Consider the following 17722-nt stretch of genomic DNA (forward strand, 5'->3'; position numbering starts at 1 on the left):
GTAAAAATCTTTTAATAAAATGCGATATCATTTCCAGAAGAACAATTCTCGAATTTTTCGACTGAGGACGTGGATGACGACAATATGCGATTTTCCGCCAATTTCCCCATTATGCTCTCGTTGTTCTCTGAACTAGAAAGAGGAAGAGAAATTTCATTCAATAATCCACTGCTCAAAATTTAATATAGAGTGATTCGAAATTAGAGATTCATTCAGCATTTTGTTAAATTATGTGGACTGTATCCAATATATATAGTTATGATAAAGATTTTTGAACAGAATCTAGAAACAACTTAAACAATTTCGGGTCTTTTGACATACGTTCAAAAAATGAAAAGTCAAATTTATCAAAGTTATGACGTCCGCAATATTTTTCTTTAAATAGGAAGCTTGGTTTTTCAGTTTATTTGATAAAGCATGTTTTCAAACATTTGAGTATGAGTCAACTTAAAAAAAATGAGAATAATAAAAATAATCCAAATGATCTTAATGTTAGTAATAACTTCTAAATTAACTATCAAGGCGTAACCATCTATTACAAGAATTATTCATACTTGATCGATGATGGGGCTGATTTACAGAGCTTTGAATTAGCGGATTTATGCGAGTCATTTTATGTCATACCATCAAGTCTTATAAATTGTCTTGTCGGTAAAAGAGGGTGAGATCAGATGAACTACTTCATTGATTCTTCAAATCTACTTTTGTTCAAATTTGTTGTGTGTGTGGTGGTACAGCAACCAAAAACCGGAATCCAAATTTCCAAAAGCACTTCCATACGAATTTATTCTAAATTGCTCAGCTGTTAAATTTGTGCGTAATACATAAGGACGAATGAATTTTTTCCTGATTATTACTACTTATTTTTGGGGAGGATCATTGCGTCTTTTCTGGAGCCAGTGGGAGCTCTCCTTTGCTCAGTAGCTAAAATTGTTTCGATTTACAGGACAATTTAAACAAAACTTTGCCTCCTCTATTGAGAAAATTTGTATGTTCATCGTAATTTTTATGTTTATCGCGAATTTTCTTTCTTTAAAAACTTTATTACAAATGCTATTGTGTTGTAATGGAATTTATGTTGTAGTTGCGTAAGGGGTGGCTTCTAGTGACAGCAAGATTTCAATTTTTGTACTCTGACTTATTCCCGGTCTTCCAGATTTTTCAGAATTCCTCATGCCTCCCGTTACATTAAATTTCACAATAATTTCGCTAAATTCGCTTCTAGCAATTGCGGGTCTTTCCAATTGTCTTTCGTAGAATAAAGCAAATGCTTCTTCGGGACATTGAATTTTATAACCGTAACCTTGAATTGTTAGAGTAATTGTTAAACTTACGAGTACTTCTTTTAATCATGTAGTTTTTATTCCTAGAATTCAAAATCGAGTTATTCTTTATTAATTCCCTCATTTCTGTTTACTCGTTTGTGCATTACTCTATATTACCTGTATGTATCAAATACGAGAGAGGGAGAGAGAGAAAAAAATGCTTTATTGTCAAAAAATTGTTGAAATTTGTAAATAAAAGTTTGTGAAAACTAAAAAACAAACATCAAAATAACTGAATAAAAAGGGAGTTCGCCGATGCTGCGTTTTTTCTCCACAACTATTCAATTTTTAATCTCAGTTTGTGTTTCACAAAGTGCTGAAGGAAAGACATGAGGGGGTAAACATCGGAGTAACATTAATCAACAACTTAAAATTCACCGATGATACTGCTGTAATGGCTGAGACAATCAACTGAGAATGTGAAAATGCAGGACTCACTATAAATACTGAAAAAACTAAATTAATGGTTATAAATAAAAACCAAAATATGAATATTAACTCTATTCTCACACTGAATGGAAAACAAATAGAATAGGTGTAAAAATATAAGTATCTTGGTTCAGTCATAATCGCTCAAATGGATCCAGATGAAGAAATCCTGATCAGAATTGAAATGGCTTGAAAGGAATTTGTCAAGTACTCCTCAATGTTTGTAAACAGAAATCTAAACCTCTACATCAGAATAGGATTCATGGAATGTTATGTGTGGTCAGTACTACTGTACGGAGTGGAAACGAAACTTGGACCTTGAAAGCTCAAATGATCAAAAAACTTGAGGCATTAAAGATGTGGCTCTATAAACACATCCTGACGATACCTTGGATTGACAGAATCACCAAAGATGAAGTACTAAGACGCTTTGGTCGCAAGAGAAAACTGTTGACAATTATTAAGATTAGAAAAACATCTTATATACGACACATCTTACGCAAGGACAAAAACCTACTGCTACAGAACATAATACAGGGCAGAGGGAAAGAAAGGCGTAGGACGGAAGAAGAAATCCTGGCTCCATAACATAAGATCTCAGCGTCGGAGAATTGTTTCATGCTGCGAGGAACAGAGACGCATTTAAAAATGCATGATAAGAAGAATACATAAGAAAACCACAATGAATAACGAAATTATAGCTAATCATAATATAAGTCCATAACAAAATTAAACCAGTTTGCAGAATGCCCGAAATTAAATATTATTATTAGAATAGAAGTCGTTTACAGAGTGCAGAAGAATGCACTTTCCAGTAAATTGCCCTAAAATTATTTCGAAATGCGGAAGAAGATTATATCGATTCGATTTCAATTATGATTGTGCATTTTTTGCATTGTTCATTGTTTATTGTTCATCATGTGCTCATTTTTCACTGAAAGTTCATGTGGAAACGATAAATATCATGATATTCTAGATTCTTAGGGTATTATTATACTAATTCTCAACTAAAACTTCTTAGTAATTTACCTTTTTCTTCAGTTCCTAAATGAACATTTTCGATTGTCTGCTAATAAGAGAAGTAGTATGCCATTGTGTAAAATGATGTTTTTATCTTTCAGAAAGCACAAAAATAGTAGGATGATAGACTCGCTTGAAACGCTCGATATCGTCAACGGCAAACTTTTTTCAGTAAACAAAGCTAAAGATATTTTGTAGTTTCATATCAAAACAATAAATCTAGTATCTGCTGTTAAATCTTTCACAATATGTGAATAATAAATCATATTCAGCCTTTTCTCGACAAAAATGGGAACAATAAAATGTTCATGACCTTCCTGACATGTTTTTGACATTTTAGTTGACCTTATTTTGATATTGCTTTGAATGTTCCAATAATGTCGTTCCCTGAATACTTTTTGCAACTAATTGGCTTTCGTACTTATTTTCATGTGAGGTTTCATCGTATAATTTGTGCACAATCTTTTGTATAATTATAACAAATTAATTTTAAAAATATGCTTCTCTTACTTTGATGCTTATATAGAACAAAATTTCAATTCCTCGTGATATGCTATTATTTTATAGCGGGAATCAACTAAAGTCTCTTCTTCGTTTTCTTCTACGTTGAATTGTTACTATGGTATGAAGACTGTACAGCTTCTTTCCATGTTGATTATTTCTGATATACGAATATGAAATTATCATGAAAATTTGATTCAAATGAGTATAAATAGACTCATACAGTCAAAGTTGATCGATAGTGACCTATTCTAACAAGTGACTAGTGCCTAAGAAATGACAGTACTGAGAGCTATTCGTTCGTTTGCTGAAGCTTCTTTATACTGTTTATTTGTTGATTCATTTCATTTCTTTTTCTATATAGTTTTCCAGCTTTCTTATCAACAACATGTATTATTTAAAACACACCCAATGACCAATTCTATGAAGATTCCCCAAAAATAGTTTTAGAGTGAAAATTTGAAAGTAGAAATAATGACTCTTCTATTTACGTTTCTAGTGAGCCCCTTTTACTGACCATTGAGCTATCGAGCTGTTTTACATTATAGTCTATTTCAGAAAGGTATAGAGTAATAAAATGGGGAATTCCGTCCAGTTCGGCTCAATTTCGGTGTTGGCCATAGGTGTAGGTCTTGTAAAAGTATTGTTTGTAATATTAAAATTTCAAGTGATTACGTAAGAGAATTAGGAGAAGTATGTTTTCAGGCCTGAAGTGCTAATATCGAAATATTGTGTAGGGATTACTTAGGTAGTAGATTATACAGTTACGTTTTAAGTTTAACAGGTACCGTTTAACCTTCTATTAGTGCCTCTGCCTAATTCAAACCCTATTTCAGATTCGGCTTTCCTTGTATCCTACCGACACGCTTTTGGCACACTATTTTTAGTGTTTATAAATGGATAACAATACCCCCATATATTGATCCCAGCCGGGGTGGTACTACCTATAAAAAGGTAGTTGAAAAGAGATATCATAAAATCATCATATCATTCATCGTAGCTCTAATCACGTTATAGAGGAAACAGAGTAGATAAAGATAGAAAATTTATTGTTAAATACGTTTTCTAGGCGAATTTATGTTCAGGTGCTTTTATCCATCAGCTTCCGGAAGTTGCAAAGTAACAGGAAAGTTTTATACGTAGCCCATAAATATACCGAACTAGATATTCAAATGGGTTATACGCCAGTCATAAATAAAATAAGAATGGAAACTAAAAAGACCATGAGACGGAATTTAAGTCCTAATGACTTTTCCAGAAAGACAATACCATATTTCAAAAGGAAAAAGCTTTACTGGGTAGGCTCAGGACCGTTTTAAGTTTGTTATAAGTAGTGATTCACACCGTAATATTTGTTTATTAGATTTAATGATGAATATGATATTATGAAAATTGACATATGAATTACATATTAGATCATATTTATTTATGAAGCGTTTAGTATAAGAAAAAAAATACTTCACTTTCCAATGAAGGTACAAATATGGGATATGTAATTTCAGATGATCGATTCGCAGTTAGCCATAGCTCTTGTTTTTGGTTTTTGGAAAGGGGATTCTGATACAATCATTTTGACCAGATGCATAAATCTTTTGTTATAAGGAATGTTTCAGATCGTTGTATAATGTTAAACTCTTCCGTTTGGTTGGTTTGATACTGCTGCTCCTTCTGCTACGAAATCTGCTCCAAAAATGCCAAAACATGAAGTAAAGCTTCAGTTACTCTTACAGAAGAGAGCTGCAAACCGGGTTCTTGTACTAAATAGCGTAGATTCTTTAGATAGATTTATTCAAGACAAGGAAGTTTGTGCATATTGCAACTTCTTTATAATATTGGAATACTGTGTACTAAGCTTGATGTATTTCAAAGAGTTCCCTAGTGCAGAAGGGTATAATGACGTGGAAATTGGTGAAAATGGTTGTTTGAGACTTCTTGATTGCAGTATTCGATTAAGCATGTGTGTTTTTTTTGTTAAAATTTTATTTCATGAAAATGTATTAAGGATACTACAATATAAGTCGATAAGTGAATAAAAATTCGAACCATGTATGTAACATGTGTGTTAAACGTAGAATATTGAAGTTGACCTACGTTCAATTTGAGGATGAATTCCCAGGTGATTTCTTGAAATTCTAGGTGTTTTCTTAACTAAGTAAATCATAGCAAAAGATTGAGGAGTTGGCTTTCACATCGACTATGCATGTTGTAATTAATATTAGGTTAAAAGTTCTTCAAAACGTGATAATTTCAGAATATGCTATTGAAATTGATTAAATCCCCAATTAATGCACATATTTTCACAAAACACGTTTGTCAACAACAATATTATATAGTTAGTACACATGTTATATACTTTCTTGGCTAATGCCTCGACGAATATTGAATTACAACCCCTCTGAAGAGCGTGATGTAAATCGACCTTTTTTGTCGATATTAACATCCCGCTCGCAATTGCATGAACTACTGACTAGTTTCGACGTTATTACGTCTCATCAGAGCAGTTTCGAGATTTGGTCTTGTCATTGATTGAATTTGGACAGTAGAGCTGATATGGGTCGTAATTCTTCCTTAATGTCTGCACACTTGCTTTATCCTGATGCAGAAAAAAATTTTTTTTTTTTGGTTAAATGCAGTAACTCTTGTCACATCATTCGTGAATTGACTCAATACTTTATAAGAATTACTCTTTGAAGAATTGACAATTAATTCTAACGGATGCATACTAAAAAACGGTCACCATGACTTTAGTGGCCTCCAAACTCAACTCAGTCTTCTTTGGCAATGAATCAAAAACCGATACGCCCATTCTCTTTTGACTGCTTTCACGTTGCCGGAGTGTTGTGGTATATCCATGTTTCATTACGGCTACTTAACAACATCAAAACATAGTAAAAACTCATAACGAAATGCTTTGGAATCTTCCTACTTCATGACTACAATAACAAAACTTGGTAAACCTCTTTTTCCTATTAAAATAAAAAGCGCAGAACTTACTTTACTTTTACTTAATATTTTTTTACGCAGTTTGTTCTAAATTTGACAGGTGTGAAATGTTAGATATATGTTTACAGGAACTGTGTTGTCCTTTCATTTGAGAGGTGGAAAATTAAATGGGTCATGAGATTCCCTGCCGCCCTCGTATAATAAGAAAGGAATAACCATACTTTCTTTCCTTAGTGTTGACTGATTTGAAATTCTACTTTTGTTATTTTTGTATAGCGTAATTCCGAATTTTCCATTTCGAAGACACTGATCCAATTTATGAACTGTAAATGTCATTTTTTCATTTTTGACTTAATTTTTTGCAAAAATGCTCACTATTATGGACAAAATCCAACAAACTACTCTGGATTTGAACAAATATTGATATGTGGAGACATAAATCGTTTTGAACTTTTCCGTTTTTATTCACGTCAAAAAGAGTTATACCTTTTAAATTGTTCTATCCTCATCGTGAGGGAGTGTTTTCCACATATTTTCCAAGAAATCAAATTTACGATTATTGCAATGGTCTGAAAAGGTGAAAGTAGCTGGAGAGATTTGGAAAAATCAATGAAAAGTATAACTATTTCTAATAAAAATAAATATGCCTACTATCAATTCTTTAGTTATAATTTAATTTAATTTAATTTAATTTAATTAATTAATTTAATTTAATGATCAGACATGTCATGTATTAAACTTTAAATTTAACATAAACCAAATTGTATATTCAAATGGTGATTGAGTCCATATTAAATATAAGCATAGGTAAAGTTTGCTTCTTGAAGGAATGAATCTCCTCTCCACCATCTAAATATCTTTGTTGTCCACATTTAGTGGCTGTTTTCCTTTTCGCTTTTGCGCTTACTTATACCTATATTGGGTGGATTAGTCCCTTTGTTCTTTTAGTTACAATTTTAGTTGGTCCTGGCTTCCTTTGTCTGCTTTCTCTATTCGTTTCTATTTCTGCATTTTACTTTCCAGTCCACTACTTCTAGAATTCGAGTGTATCTTCTTCAATTTGGTTTCTCCAAGTATTTCTTGGTCTGCCTTCGCCTGTTGACCTTAGAGGTACCCATGTGTTAACTTCCACACCATTTCTCTAGGTTTCCTTCTCATTCGAAGGTATTTGGTTTCAGTCGTGAATGCACATTAACATGTCTGGCCTTTTCTGTCTCCAGTACCATCTCGTTGCCCTTTTTACCTTATTTTATTCAACTTACTGTTGGTTTATCTGTTTTTTTTTATGTAATAAAATGGAATTTTCCAATCAACTTTTATTAAAATCATTGACTAGGCGCATACTTTCTTGCTTAACTCGATTAACTTGATTTTTATATGTAAAAGAATGTAATAAAACTCTCGAATTAAATTTTAAAATTTTATGATTAGCAGCATCTATTAAAAATCAGCTGTATCAAAATTTAGGGCAAAATTTTCATCTTTTAATGCTTTTGAATGAATCTTTCACAATCTATTTTCTGCTATATTCATCTATCCCAAGAAACTCTAAGACTTACTTGTTCACTCACAAATGACGCTGATTATTGACTTCAAGTAAAGTCTACTCGTCATTTTATGATCTAATAGCTTCATTGGTACATTTTGAGTACTTTGACTTATGAAATTTCATAAAAAATACTTCTCATTCCTCCTCTAGGTTTTCATTCGATAACAATTATAGATAAATTCGATGAGTATATGTTCTGTTTTCATTCTTTTATTTCCATAAAAAAATTCATAACGTCTCTTATCAACCTTGACTTAATATAAAAATTGAAAGTAAAGTGGGTTCGTTTCATGAAACTGAACTAAGTTAGCAATTGAATTTTCCTACTAACGTGCGTAAAGTACGTACTTCAAACATAATTTTCTGTGCATAAAACTTCACTTAACGGCTTTAGTGCGGTACTTTTCATGCGGTACATCCAAAGGCGCACTAATGTAAGTTTTTAACTTTTTTTATTTATTTTGTAATAATTATTTTTAGGTGGCACTTATAATTGGTATTTAGGGCGCATTACAAAGAGAAGAGTTGATAAAACGAAGAATTGATGATATTAAAGATAGGGAAACAATCATTAGAAACTAAAAATGGGACAGAGAAGGGTCTTACTATTTTAAATACAGCTAATTCAAAAATATATTACTTGGCTGATATAAGAAAATATATTGCTTTAAAAACTCCGATGGAGATTTTCAGATTCTTTTCAAAATTTGCAAAAAATAAATGTTAAAACAACCAGTGGGAATAGACAATTTTCGCAAAATGTCATCTATCACAGCAAAGTATCTTAATTTGCCTACTATGTATACTGGACATCGTTTTAGAAGGTCGTCGGCAACCAATATTAACGGATGATGATAATATCCCTTGTAAGTCTCAAATTAACGGTAATAGGATTTTATTGGAAGATAACACCCTTTCTACTACATCCACGCTCGTTGCTAGCAATCTTCAATCTTTGGAATTGCCAACCTTAGCCATACTACTACAGTTTCTGAATCTACTCACAACTCTTCAGAGCAAGCTAAAGGATTAAAATTTAATTACAGCACAAATTGTACCTTCAATATCATTATTGTTAAGAATTGATTTCGTCTGTTGTTTTGTTAAGTTGTTCTAATTTTGATTGAAAGAATCAAAATATTAATCAATATATAATATATTTGATTAGGAATCGATGAAAGCGTCACCTATACTTTCTTCTAAGCAGAAATTAAACTCACTTCAGGTATTAATACGTAAAGAAAATTACTATTAAACTCAGTAGCAGGTAGTATAAAGAATATTGTATGCAATTCATATGTATAATTCTTTTTTGACTCTTGTGATTGTCGCATTCGCCTGCGAGTCTTGCGACAATATTCGCATTCTTCGAAAAAAGTCTACTTTACACACTTGTTACATAAATAACTCTTTTGTGTCTAGAATTTTTATGCAATTTTATTCAGAAGCTAATTTTTTTCTCCAAACGGAAATGATGAACGATTGTTATGTGAAGAAGTATCAAACGCCCAACGTTGGTGTTCGTAGTATTGTGTAGTAATGGATTATAAACAGTCTACAGATGAGTTCTAGTATGCTTACTATTATTATGAGTATATAAAGTATTACTAAGTTATAGGACGAAAATTAGGAAATCTCCAAATATTCTGATTGAAGTCAGAATAAAAATATGATTGAAATAAATCTTATTTCATAACATACACTAATAGATGCTGGCGCTATGTAATCAGCCAATTTCATGTTCATTTTGTTAAACTATTTTCCATGTTAATAGTATAGAATAAATTCTAATCATCTTATTTTCCATAATTCATCTAATAACATTCACTTGATCAACAATTTTTAATGTAGAATATCTCAAAATCCAATATGAAAGTAACAAAGTTATGAGCTAGTTACAAATTTCATACTAAGTGAGGTAAACATCATGCAACCTCATACTATGTAGTATTTTTGGGATATTTTTCTTCAAAAATTTGGAAGTAATAACCGATACTGGCATAAACTATTCACAAAGCCATTGGTTGAAAAAAAAATTAAAATAAAGACTAAGAATATGAAATACAATTCAAATGGAATACACGGATACAGAAGTTTGTCCTATTTTCTCAAGAATCCATCAATATTCTTAACCTGAGGATCAACTATGAGATCATTAAAGGGACCTTAAATTTTATCTTCTAGTTTTTGACGGAAATTGTCGTCTATAGCAATGACTTCTTTCTCAAGATATGTCCAAACTATGCAATACAAAGGAGTAAAATGCATCGATCCAGAGAATAGTTAGTCAACCAATCACACCTTCTATCAAAGAGCGGTGGAACTCCATCGTGTATACAAAATAGAGAGCTTTGCTTGTTTGGCATTATATCTTCAAATATCTTAAATAAGTTTTTGTTTGAAAATCCAGGTACATATCACCATTTATATTTGCAGGTAGAATATGATAACTCATTCATCTGTAAATCTAATGTAGCTGCTCAAACATTAACTTTAAATGGCTGTTGGTATTGTGAAAACTTTTGCAATGTGGATTTTTATCACATCATTAGTCTTCATTATGAGAGTTAGATATAATTTGTGGTGGTCTTGCCCGTAAAAAAATTGAGTTGAGAGCTGTCCTTTCTTGTAAAGCCCTTTATCTTAAATACAAAATGCGTTAGGAACATTTCTTACTGAGAAAACCCCAATTATTCTTCAGTTTTGTATTAATTATAGAGACGGATCATTTTTTCATAAAATGAATTTCTATCGAATCACAAGCGAAGACAAAAAGTTTCTAATGTCTTTATATTGTTACAGTTCCCCTAATCATCGCAGTATTCCATTGAGATCATATTCTTCTCTACAACTTCGGACAAGAGGACTCGAAATAAATTACTTATAAACATTGATCCATTCTCGGCGTGCATTCCTTTGATAATAAAATAAAACTTGAACGTAAGTAAATTCATATCCATCTACTACGATCAAATGTGTTAATAGTTAATTTTTTTATCAAACTAAGAAATGGAAAAAACGTGTTACATAGTTCCACCTGCCAGAAAATATTGAATTTAAATAAGGCCAACATATTTTCATAATTACATAGCTTTCACTAAGTGCTCATTGAAATGAAAAACTTGCAGCATGTTTCCAATTTACTTTTGTTGCAGAATTTTTGGCTAGTGCCTTTTCCACCAACCAGAGACAGTGGCGGCGCAGGTTGTGAAAAGGGGAGTGCGGTTGCGACAACCTGCAACGCCCCAGTCGCACCAGCCAAAAAAGGACAACATAAAAAACCCGAAGAAGAGCAATCCTAATAAGACCCTGGCGAGGGCATCGAACAAGGGATGCACGCCAATGTGCACTCTGACAGGAACGAATGGCGTTTGCCACCGGATGATACACTGCAAGTCGGTGAATCGAAAACAAAGAAGTCGGAGGTAGGTGACGAAGAGGTCAGTACCATCCGAAAGGTCAACCAGACCGATCTGGAATAGATTGGTTCAATAGGTTTCTAAGTAAGCAGGTTTTGTGAATTTTTTAGTCACAAATAAAGTGAATAGATCTATTCAGTTTTAATACCATATAAACTCGCTTCCAGACTCGTACTACTTTCTGTTTATACTCATATTCGGGTAAATGGAACAACATGTTTGTTAGTTGTTTATTGTCGAGTTGAGTTTTCATAACTAGAATTCAAAATGTTGATCTTCGCAAGAAGAAAGGAACGGAAGTTTCAAATATCATTTTCTCAAAATTAGTTGTTAAAATAATTACGAGATGTGAACTTGACGACCTTTGATCATTTTCACAAATAAGTTTATGGGATACATGCAGTTATAGCGAAGTATTTTGAAGATTTTCAAAAATAGAACCGTTTAATGTATGAAATTTCTAATGAATGGCTACTTATTTCACCTTTTAACCGATAAGCCAGACTGCTCATATAATTTTTGGTCATAATAATTATTTCTCACAGGATATTCTTAGGAGGATATTCGTCATAACGTTGTCACTGGAAGGACAGCAATAATAGATATGAGAGCAAATGAATAAATTAATTGTCGTGTACATACATACAGTATTATACATTAGTTTGTGACTAATAAATTTCAAAACATATGCTTACTTAGATAATCACCCTTGCGAAATGTTATGAATTATGTTCTCATTTATATGATTTTCTTAAGACTTACAAAACTGATAAATGTTTATGAAACGGTTAGTGGTTTTCGAATATCGGTTAATAAAATCTCTATGCGGCTGTCAGTTAACTAAAATAAAAAAAAGAGATACACAAATGAAATGAAGTTTGAGTATCAACAAAATATTAATTTGCCTATAAAATATTGTATAGATCAAATTTCACTAGAGTATGTTTATAAAAAAGAGAGATTTTATATAGGTACTCGTATTAATTATAATTTAGGAATATCTCTGAATTGAATTTCGTTATATACTGTCCAATGGGTGAATTGTATTATTAAGGCAAAATCCCTAATTCAATAATATACAGCTTAAAAGTGAAATATCTCAACAGGATAGTCTCAAAAATACATACAATCGATTCAAAAAGCGATCATAGCCAATTATTATCAATATAGTACATATTAATAACACAGGGTAAAAGCAACTAGAGAAAGAACAGTATCAGGAATATTGAATTATTATGATGGCAATTGAGAAAATTAGTGAAGTCGATAAATAAACAGGTCATATAGTTAAAGTGCGAGTTCAAGTGCGTTCCAAAAGTTTCGCAGAACCAATACCGACAGCGACCGGAATTTTCAACTATATTGTGTCAAACATAAACAACACCTTTTCACTAGCACCGTTACCTTGAAACATGATATCTTCCAGTTTCAATAATTTCAATTACGAAAGTTTTGCGATAAAATACGACGTCATCAGATCGTTTTGCAACACCGCTGTTGCAGCGTTATGTGAAAAAGACATCTTGCGATAGAATGCGAAATCAAATCAGTTTGTGATCCACAAAGAGTTCATCAAATCAATAGTTAAAACTGTGTGTTCCAGGGTAATGTTAATAATGGAGCTGGGTTACCTTGGTGCACGACATCTTCCGATTTCAAAAATTATACTTGCGATCGTTTTGAGATAGAATACGACGTTATCAGTTCATTTGGCGACGCCGCGATTATTTACGATAATGATGGTGTGCTCCAAGGTAACCTAACCTAACCTAGTATCTTAAGACGTGATGCAAAAAACTCGGGAGTGAGTAGATGAAAATAATGCTGTGATATGAAAAAAAAATTCTCTAAATGCTTATACCTCAAAAACGAAGGGTCGTGTAAAGTTGAGACATCAGAACTTATATTTAAGTATTTTTTCTAAATTAGACATTCAAACATTATAAATTTCTGATGAATCGTATATCCATGAAATCTGTTTGGAGGGTCAACCTGCACATAATATAGCAAAAATGTGTTTTTCAATCGATTTAAAAAAGGGTCTCTTCCTCTTCGTTTAACTCGATTGAATATTGGGTTTAGGAGGGAGATATATAAATTTTTAGATAGTTGTACATGCGAAATACTTAGAGCAGGTATTAAAACAAAATTAAACATTTCTAATTAAACTGCATACTGTCGAACACCGTGTTACTTATATTAGAAAACAATTGAAATGTAAAATAATTTGATGGTTGGGTAGCCTACAACTTATCACATAAAAACTATTAAAAACTATGATAAATGTTCGAAGTGGACATTTTGCACTTCTACACACTTTCGGACGGAGTCTACGAACGATATTTCTTGGATGAATTGAAAATGTTTAATTATAAAAAGTATACTTCAATATAAGTTCTGATTGCGGAAATTGAAAGACTTATTCAGAAACGAGCGGTGATATGGGAATTATTTTTCCATATCACAGCATCTAGTCACTCTCGATTTTTTTGCATCAAGTCCCTCTGTATAACATCCACGTCTTCTTATAAAAAATCAGCTCTCCAGTAATAAGCTAGCGAGGCTAAAATTTTGAATTTTGTATCTTATTCACCCATCATATCGATAATTTTATGAAAAAAATTTCAAAAAATATGTTGATCATATAAATAAATTACGAATAATTAAAAAAGAAATTTAATGCGTGAAAGTAGTTGATATTCATCATCTAAAAAGATCTTTATGAATAAGTTATCGTCTGCTCGTGCACAATATATTGCTTTTCTATTCTCAATGGGAATAATAATGAATCTTACTACTTCAACTTTTCTATTATCATTGTATGGTGTAACGTTTCATATAATGAAAATTCCATTCCTGTGGGCTGTTGCTAGCAATTCATAACGAATCAATATTTATTGAGGTAGATAAACAACAGCCGGTTTAAAAGAGTTTCTTCTAGCTACAAGTGTTTTTTAAAGTTTCCAGTGTATTCAAGATATAACGTGCTCAAACGGAAGTATAAGAGGGTTTATTTCCGAGGAAAACCTTTTTGTACACCAAAAAAACAGAATAACTTATATAAATATATTATGTACGTTAATTTGTTCGATATGATCATTTGAACAAAATATCTATTTAATTGTTTCATTCGCAAATGATTTATGATACTTATTCACATTTAAAAGTTTATTACCATCTTTTTGCCGTCCATTTGTGAGGTTAAGTGAAACATTATAAAATGTGTCTCATGAATAATAACGTTTTCCAATACTCACTTCGTATATTGAATAACCATGCAAAAAAAGCCTTAGTATAGTATAATCCAATATTTAGAAAGGTCTTTGAGACATTTGAATTACCATTATTTGGGCTTAGATTTAAAAAAATTTTCGCACTGCATTAAATTTTTCATATGTAAGAATTAATAGTTCTCCGACAGTCCAAAGAGAGGACTAAATATTGGATGTGGTTCAAAATATTTTGATAAAGACTTAAAGAAAAGTCGAAACGTCAAAATTTATCTTTCTTTTAAAAACTATCAAAAAAAAACTAAGAGACCTCAAATCAAGAATATTAAGATGCATTAATGCATCCACCATTTAACGCGTTCAAAACATATTATAATTCTATTTGAACTTGGACATTGTACTAGTTACTCCTCTCTGAAGGATTTAGATACTGTTTTAATGAAGAAATCAATTTGGGAAAATGAAAAATGTGCTCAACCTATACCGTGAAACATTATTAATAACGAATCGTTGTTTCTTGATGGCGCAATTGACAATAACGAATTTTTGAAAGAAACATTAAGTGGCAACAATAGACACACGTACAATGGTTTTATATCAAGAAATTCCAATTGATTTTCGTAGGCCCTCGAATTTAGTTACGATTGAAACGGTTGATAATACAAATTATTGACTTTTAAGAATGATTAAGAGAAAGTGAAGCAATTGGACTCATTATAGAATTAGAGATTAGTCGTAATAAGTTTAATACGAAAACCGAAGCCCGTAGTAAAATAAACAATATGTTGTTTGTAGCGTCATGGAATAGCTGATCAGAAATAGAATTGACTATATCTTTTTTCTTTTTCATTCACGTACCGAAATATAAGGAAACCCTCTATTTTTGAATTCATAGTGTTTTACTGGGAATATCTAGATTCACTGCATTGGAACACATAACAGCTAGATCAGGTACCAACTAATATGTTGAAAAGTCAAATAAACATTCAGCTATAAAGTTTTTCTAAAAAAATTGTAGATCTAATATCCTTTTGTTGATGATATTTTTCCAAACATTCACTTTTTGAAGACGCTGTAGAACCACTTCATATATCCAGATTTTCCTGTGTCTAGACACGGTAGCTCCATTTAAATAGAAAGCAGCTCCATCAGAAAAGATACTGACAGAATAATGTAAATAAAATAGTTGATCTCTCAATTTTTTTTATGCAGAAATGTTGCAGTAAACTATATAACAGTAGAGGATGTAAAAGAATTTATATCCGACCACTCTCCAATTTTATAACACCATTGCACCCAATAATCACATTATAAATTGGGAAAGCTTTCTATTAGAAGTTGATGAAAAAATCAAGCTTAATAGTTTTGTCCAAACAATAGAAAACTGAGAACATAAAAGTGAGGTCTGTATGACAAATATTCAACGGACTGCATGGACCAACACTCCTATGGTTCATAAACAAACAGTAGATAATAACTATATCGAGGAATTAAGACAGATGATTTGAAAAAATATAGTTAGCTTTGGTAAATGATAAGAACTACTGAAATCAAAAATGAAAAATACGGATACAAATTGCAAAAATTGCAAATATGTCAATTTACAGCTACCCAAGAGTCCCTTTCGAAGGCGGTCAAAAAGATAGATGAGCCAATTAAATACATATAAATATGAAGGTCGTATATTATTAAACTATTATTGAAAACAAACGTTTGAAGCCCCATGGTAGCAAATAAAATTTGGGAAATTGAAGGCACAAAGTTGGTTTTTTTCGTTTTAGCAGACATTCGACGTTTGTCGATCTTTCGCCAACCTCATACCACTACTTGACTTGGTGATTATAGAACTTCCCACGAGCCCTCTTATACTTCCGTTTGAGCACGTTATGTCTTGAATACACTGGAAACTTTAAAAAACACTTGTAGCTAGAAGAAACGCTTTTAAACCGGCTGCCGTTATTTATCTACGTCAATAAGTATTGATTCGTTATGAATTGCTAGCAACAGCCCACGGGAATGGAATTTTTATTATATGAAACGTTACTCCATACAATGATAATAGAAAAGTGGAAGTAGCAAGATTCATTATTATTCCTATTGAGAATAGAGAACCAACATATTCTCTATATCATCAACTACTTTCACGCAGACAAAAATACATAATTTGAACAGATCAATAGATTGAATAGATCAATCAAAAAAAAATAGCTTGGTGGTCAAAGATTTTCTAACAATGAAGAGGTAATTTCGGCAGTTAATGACTATTTTGAGAAGCTTGATGATTCCTATTATAAAAAGGATGTCCTACTTATTAAATATCGCTGGGAAAAGTGTATGGGGCTAAAAGAAGATTACCTTGAAAAATAAATATATAGTTTTCCAAAATTTTTGTGTTTTTTTTTTGTCGGGCTAGGTAACTCACTTTTGTCCTGTGCGTTTAAATATAAATAAAAGCTACCTTGGTGACAATATCTTCATATTTCAGATGTAAGAATCTTCAGAGCTGAATTTAGTGAAGTATTCAACTTTTACTGGAAAAAAAAATCTTGAAATGGTTGAATACCGTGAATAACGTTATTCAACATTTTTCAGTATATCAAGGTTTTAATTATGTTTGGCTAACTGATTTTTGTTTCACTAGTATTCAATGAACTGATTTCACAATATTTTGAAATATCTCCAAATTTGTATTATGTTTGGATGCCATAAATAAAATTGACAGAATACGTTATCTAGATTCTAGCATAAATGTAAGTCACAACATACAGGATGTTTCTATATTCGACCGACAACGCTCTGCCACAGAGAGATCTCAATAATTGATAAATTTTGATATAGAAATACGAACCCTTACGGGCCTAGTAGCTAAGATTTAGGGTATTAAAATTTTTAAATCTAAATAAAAAATTTACCATAAATCAAGAATGCCTCTGAATTTTTTTTCAAATTTTGTGACCAAAATGTATGTAATATTTTGACATGAACAAACTTTGGGAAAATTTAACCAGTGGCGCGCAGTCAGCGCTAGGTGATACTTTTACCCTCCTATTTTTTACGCCACTGGAGCAAATTCTTTTATCAATTTTGTACCAAATTGCCTGATTATTTTTAGTTGAAAAACTAGTAACCTTTTATAGAGCTGAAATGAACGGTGTAGAAATTTGCTTCTATACAAAAGTCTTATTGATTATTTAATTAATTTCGAATAATGATTACACGTAAGTGGTTCAAAACAATCTCAATTCACAAAATTGGCAATGAAAATCATTTATTGAGATCTCTCTGTGGTAGAGCGTTGTCGGTCGA

The 17722-nt window shown here is 31.7% G+C and overlaps 1 protein-coding gene across 7 annotated transcripts in view; it reads left to right on the top strand.

The window, feature by feature from the left end:
* The window catches only part of LOC130904175 (dipeptidyl aminopeptidase-like protein 6), a 214741-nt gene that overhangs the window by 80373 nt on the left and 116646 nt on the right, over positions 1-17722 (top strand). For 4 of the 7 annotated variants that reach the window (XM_057816775.1, XM_057816780.1, XM_057816774.1 and 1 more), the window contains 2 exons: positions 10570-10707; positions 10923-11207. In XM_057816775.1, coding sequence (XP_057672758.1) covers positions 11100-11207 — 108 coding nt within the window. In that variant the 5' untranslated portion in view covers positions 10570-10707; positions 10923-11099. The remainder of the gene's footprint in view (positions 1-10569; positions 10708-10922; positions 11208-17722) is intronic. The other 3 variants (XM_057816777.1, XM_057816776.1, XM_057816781.1) reach the window with 1 other exon arrangement.

The sequence above is a fragment of the Diorhabda carinulata genome, chromosome 2, assembly GCF_026250575.1.
Source record: "Diorhabda carinulata isolate Delta chromosome 2, icDioCari1.1, whole genome shotgun sequence".
Classification (NCBI taxonomy): Eukaryota; Metazoa; Arthropoda; class Insecta; order Coleoptera; family Chrysomelidae; genus Diorhabda; species Diorhabda carinulata.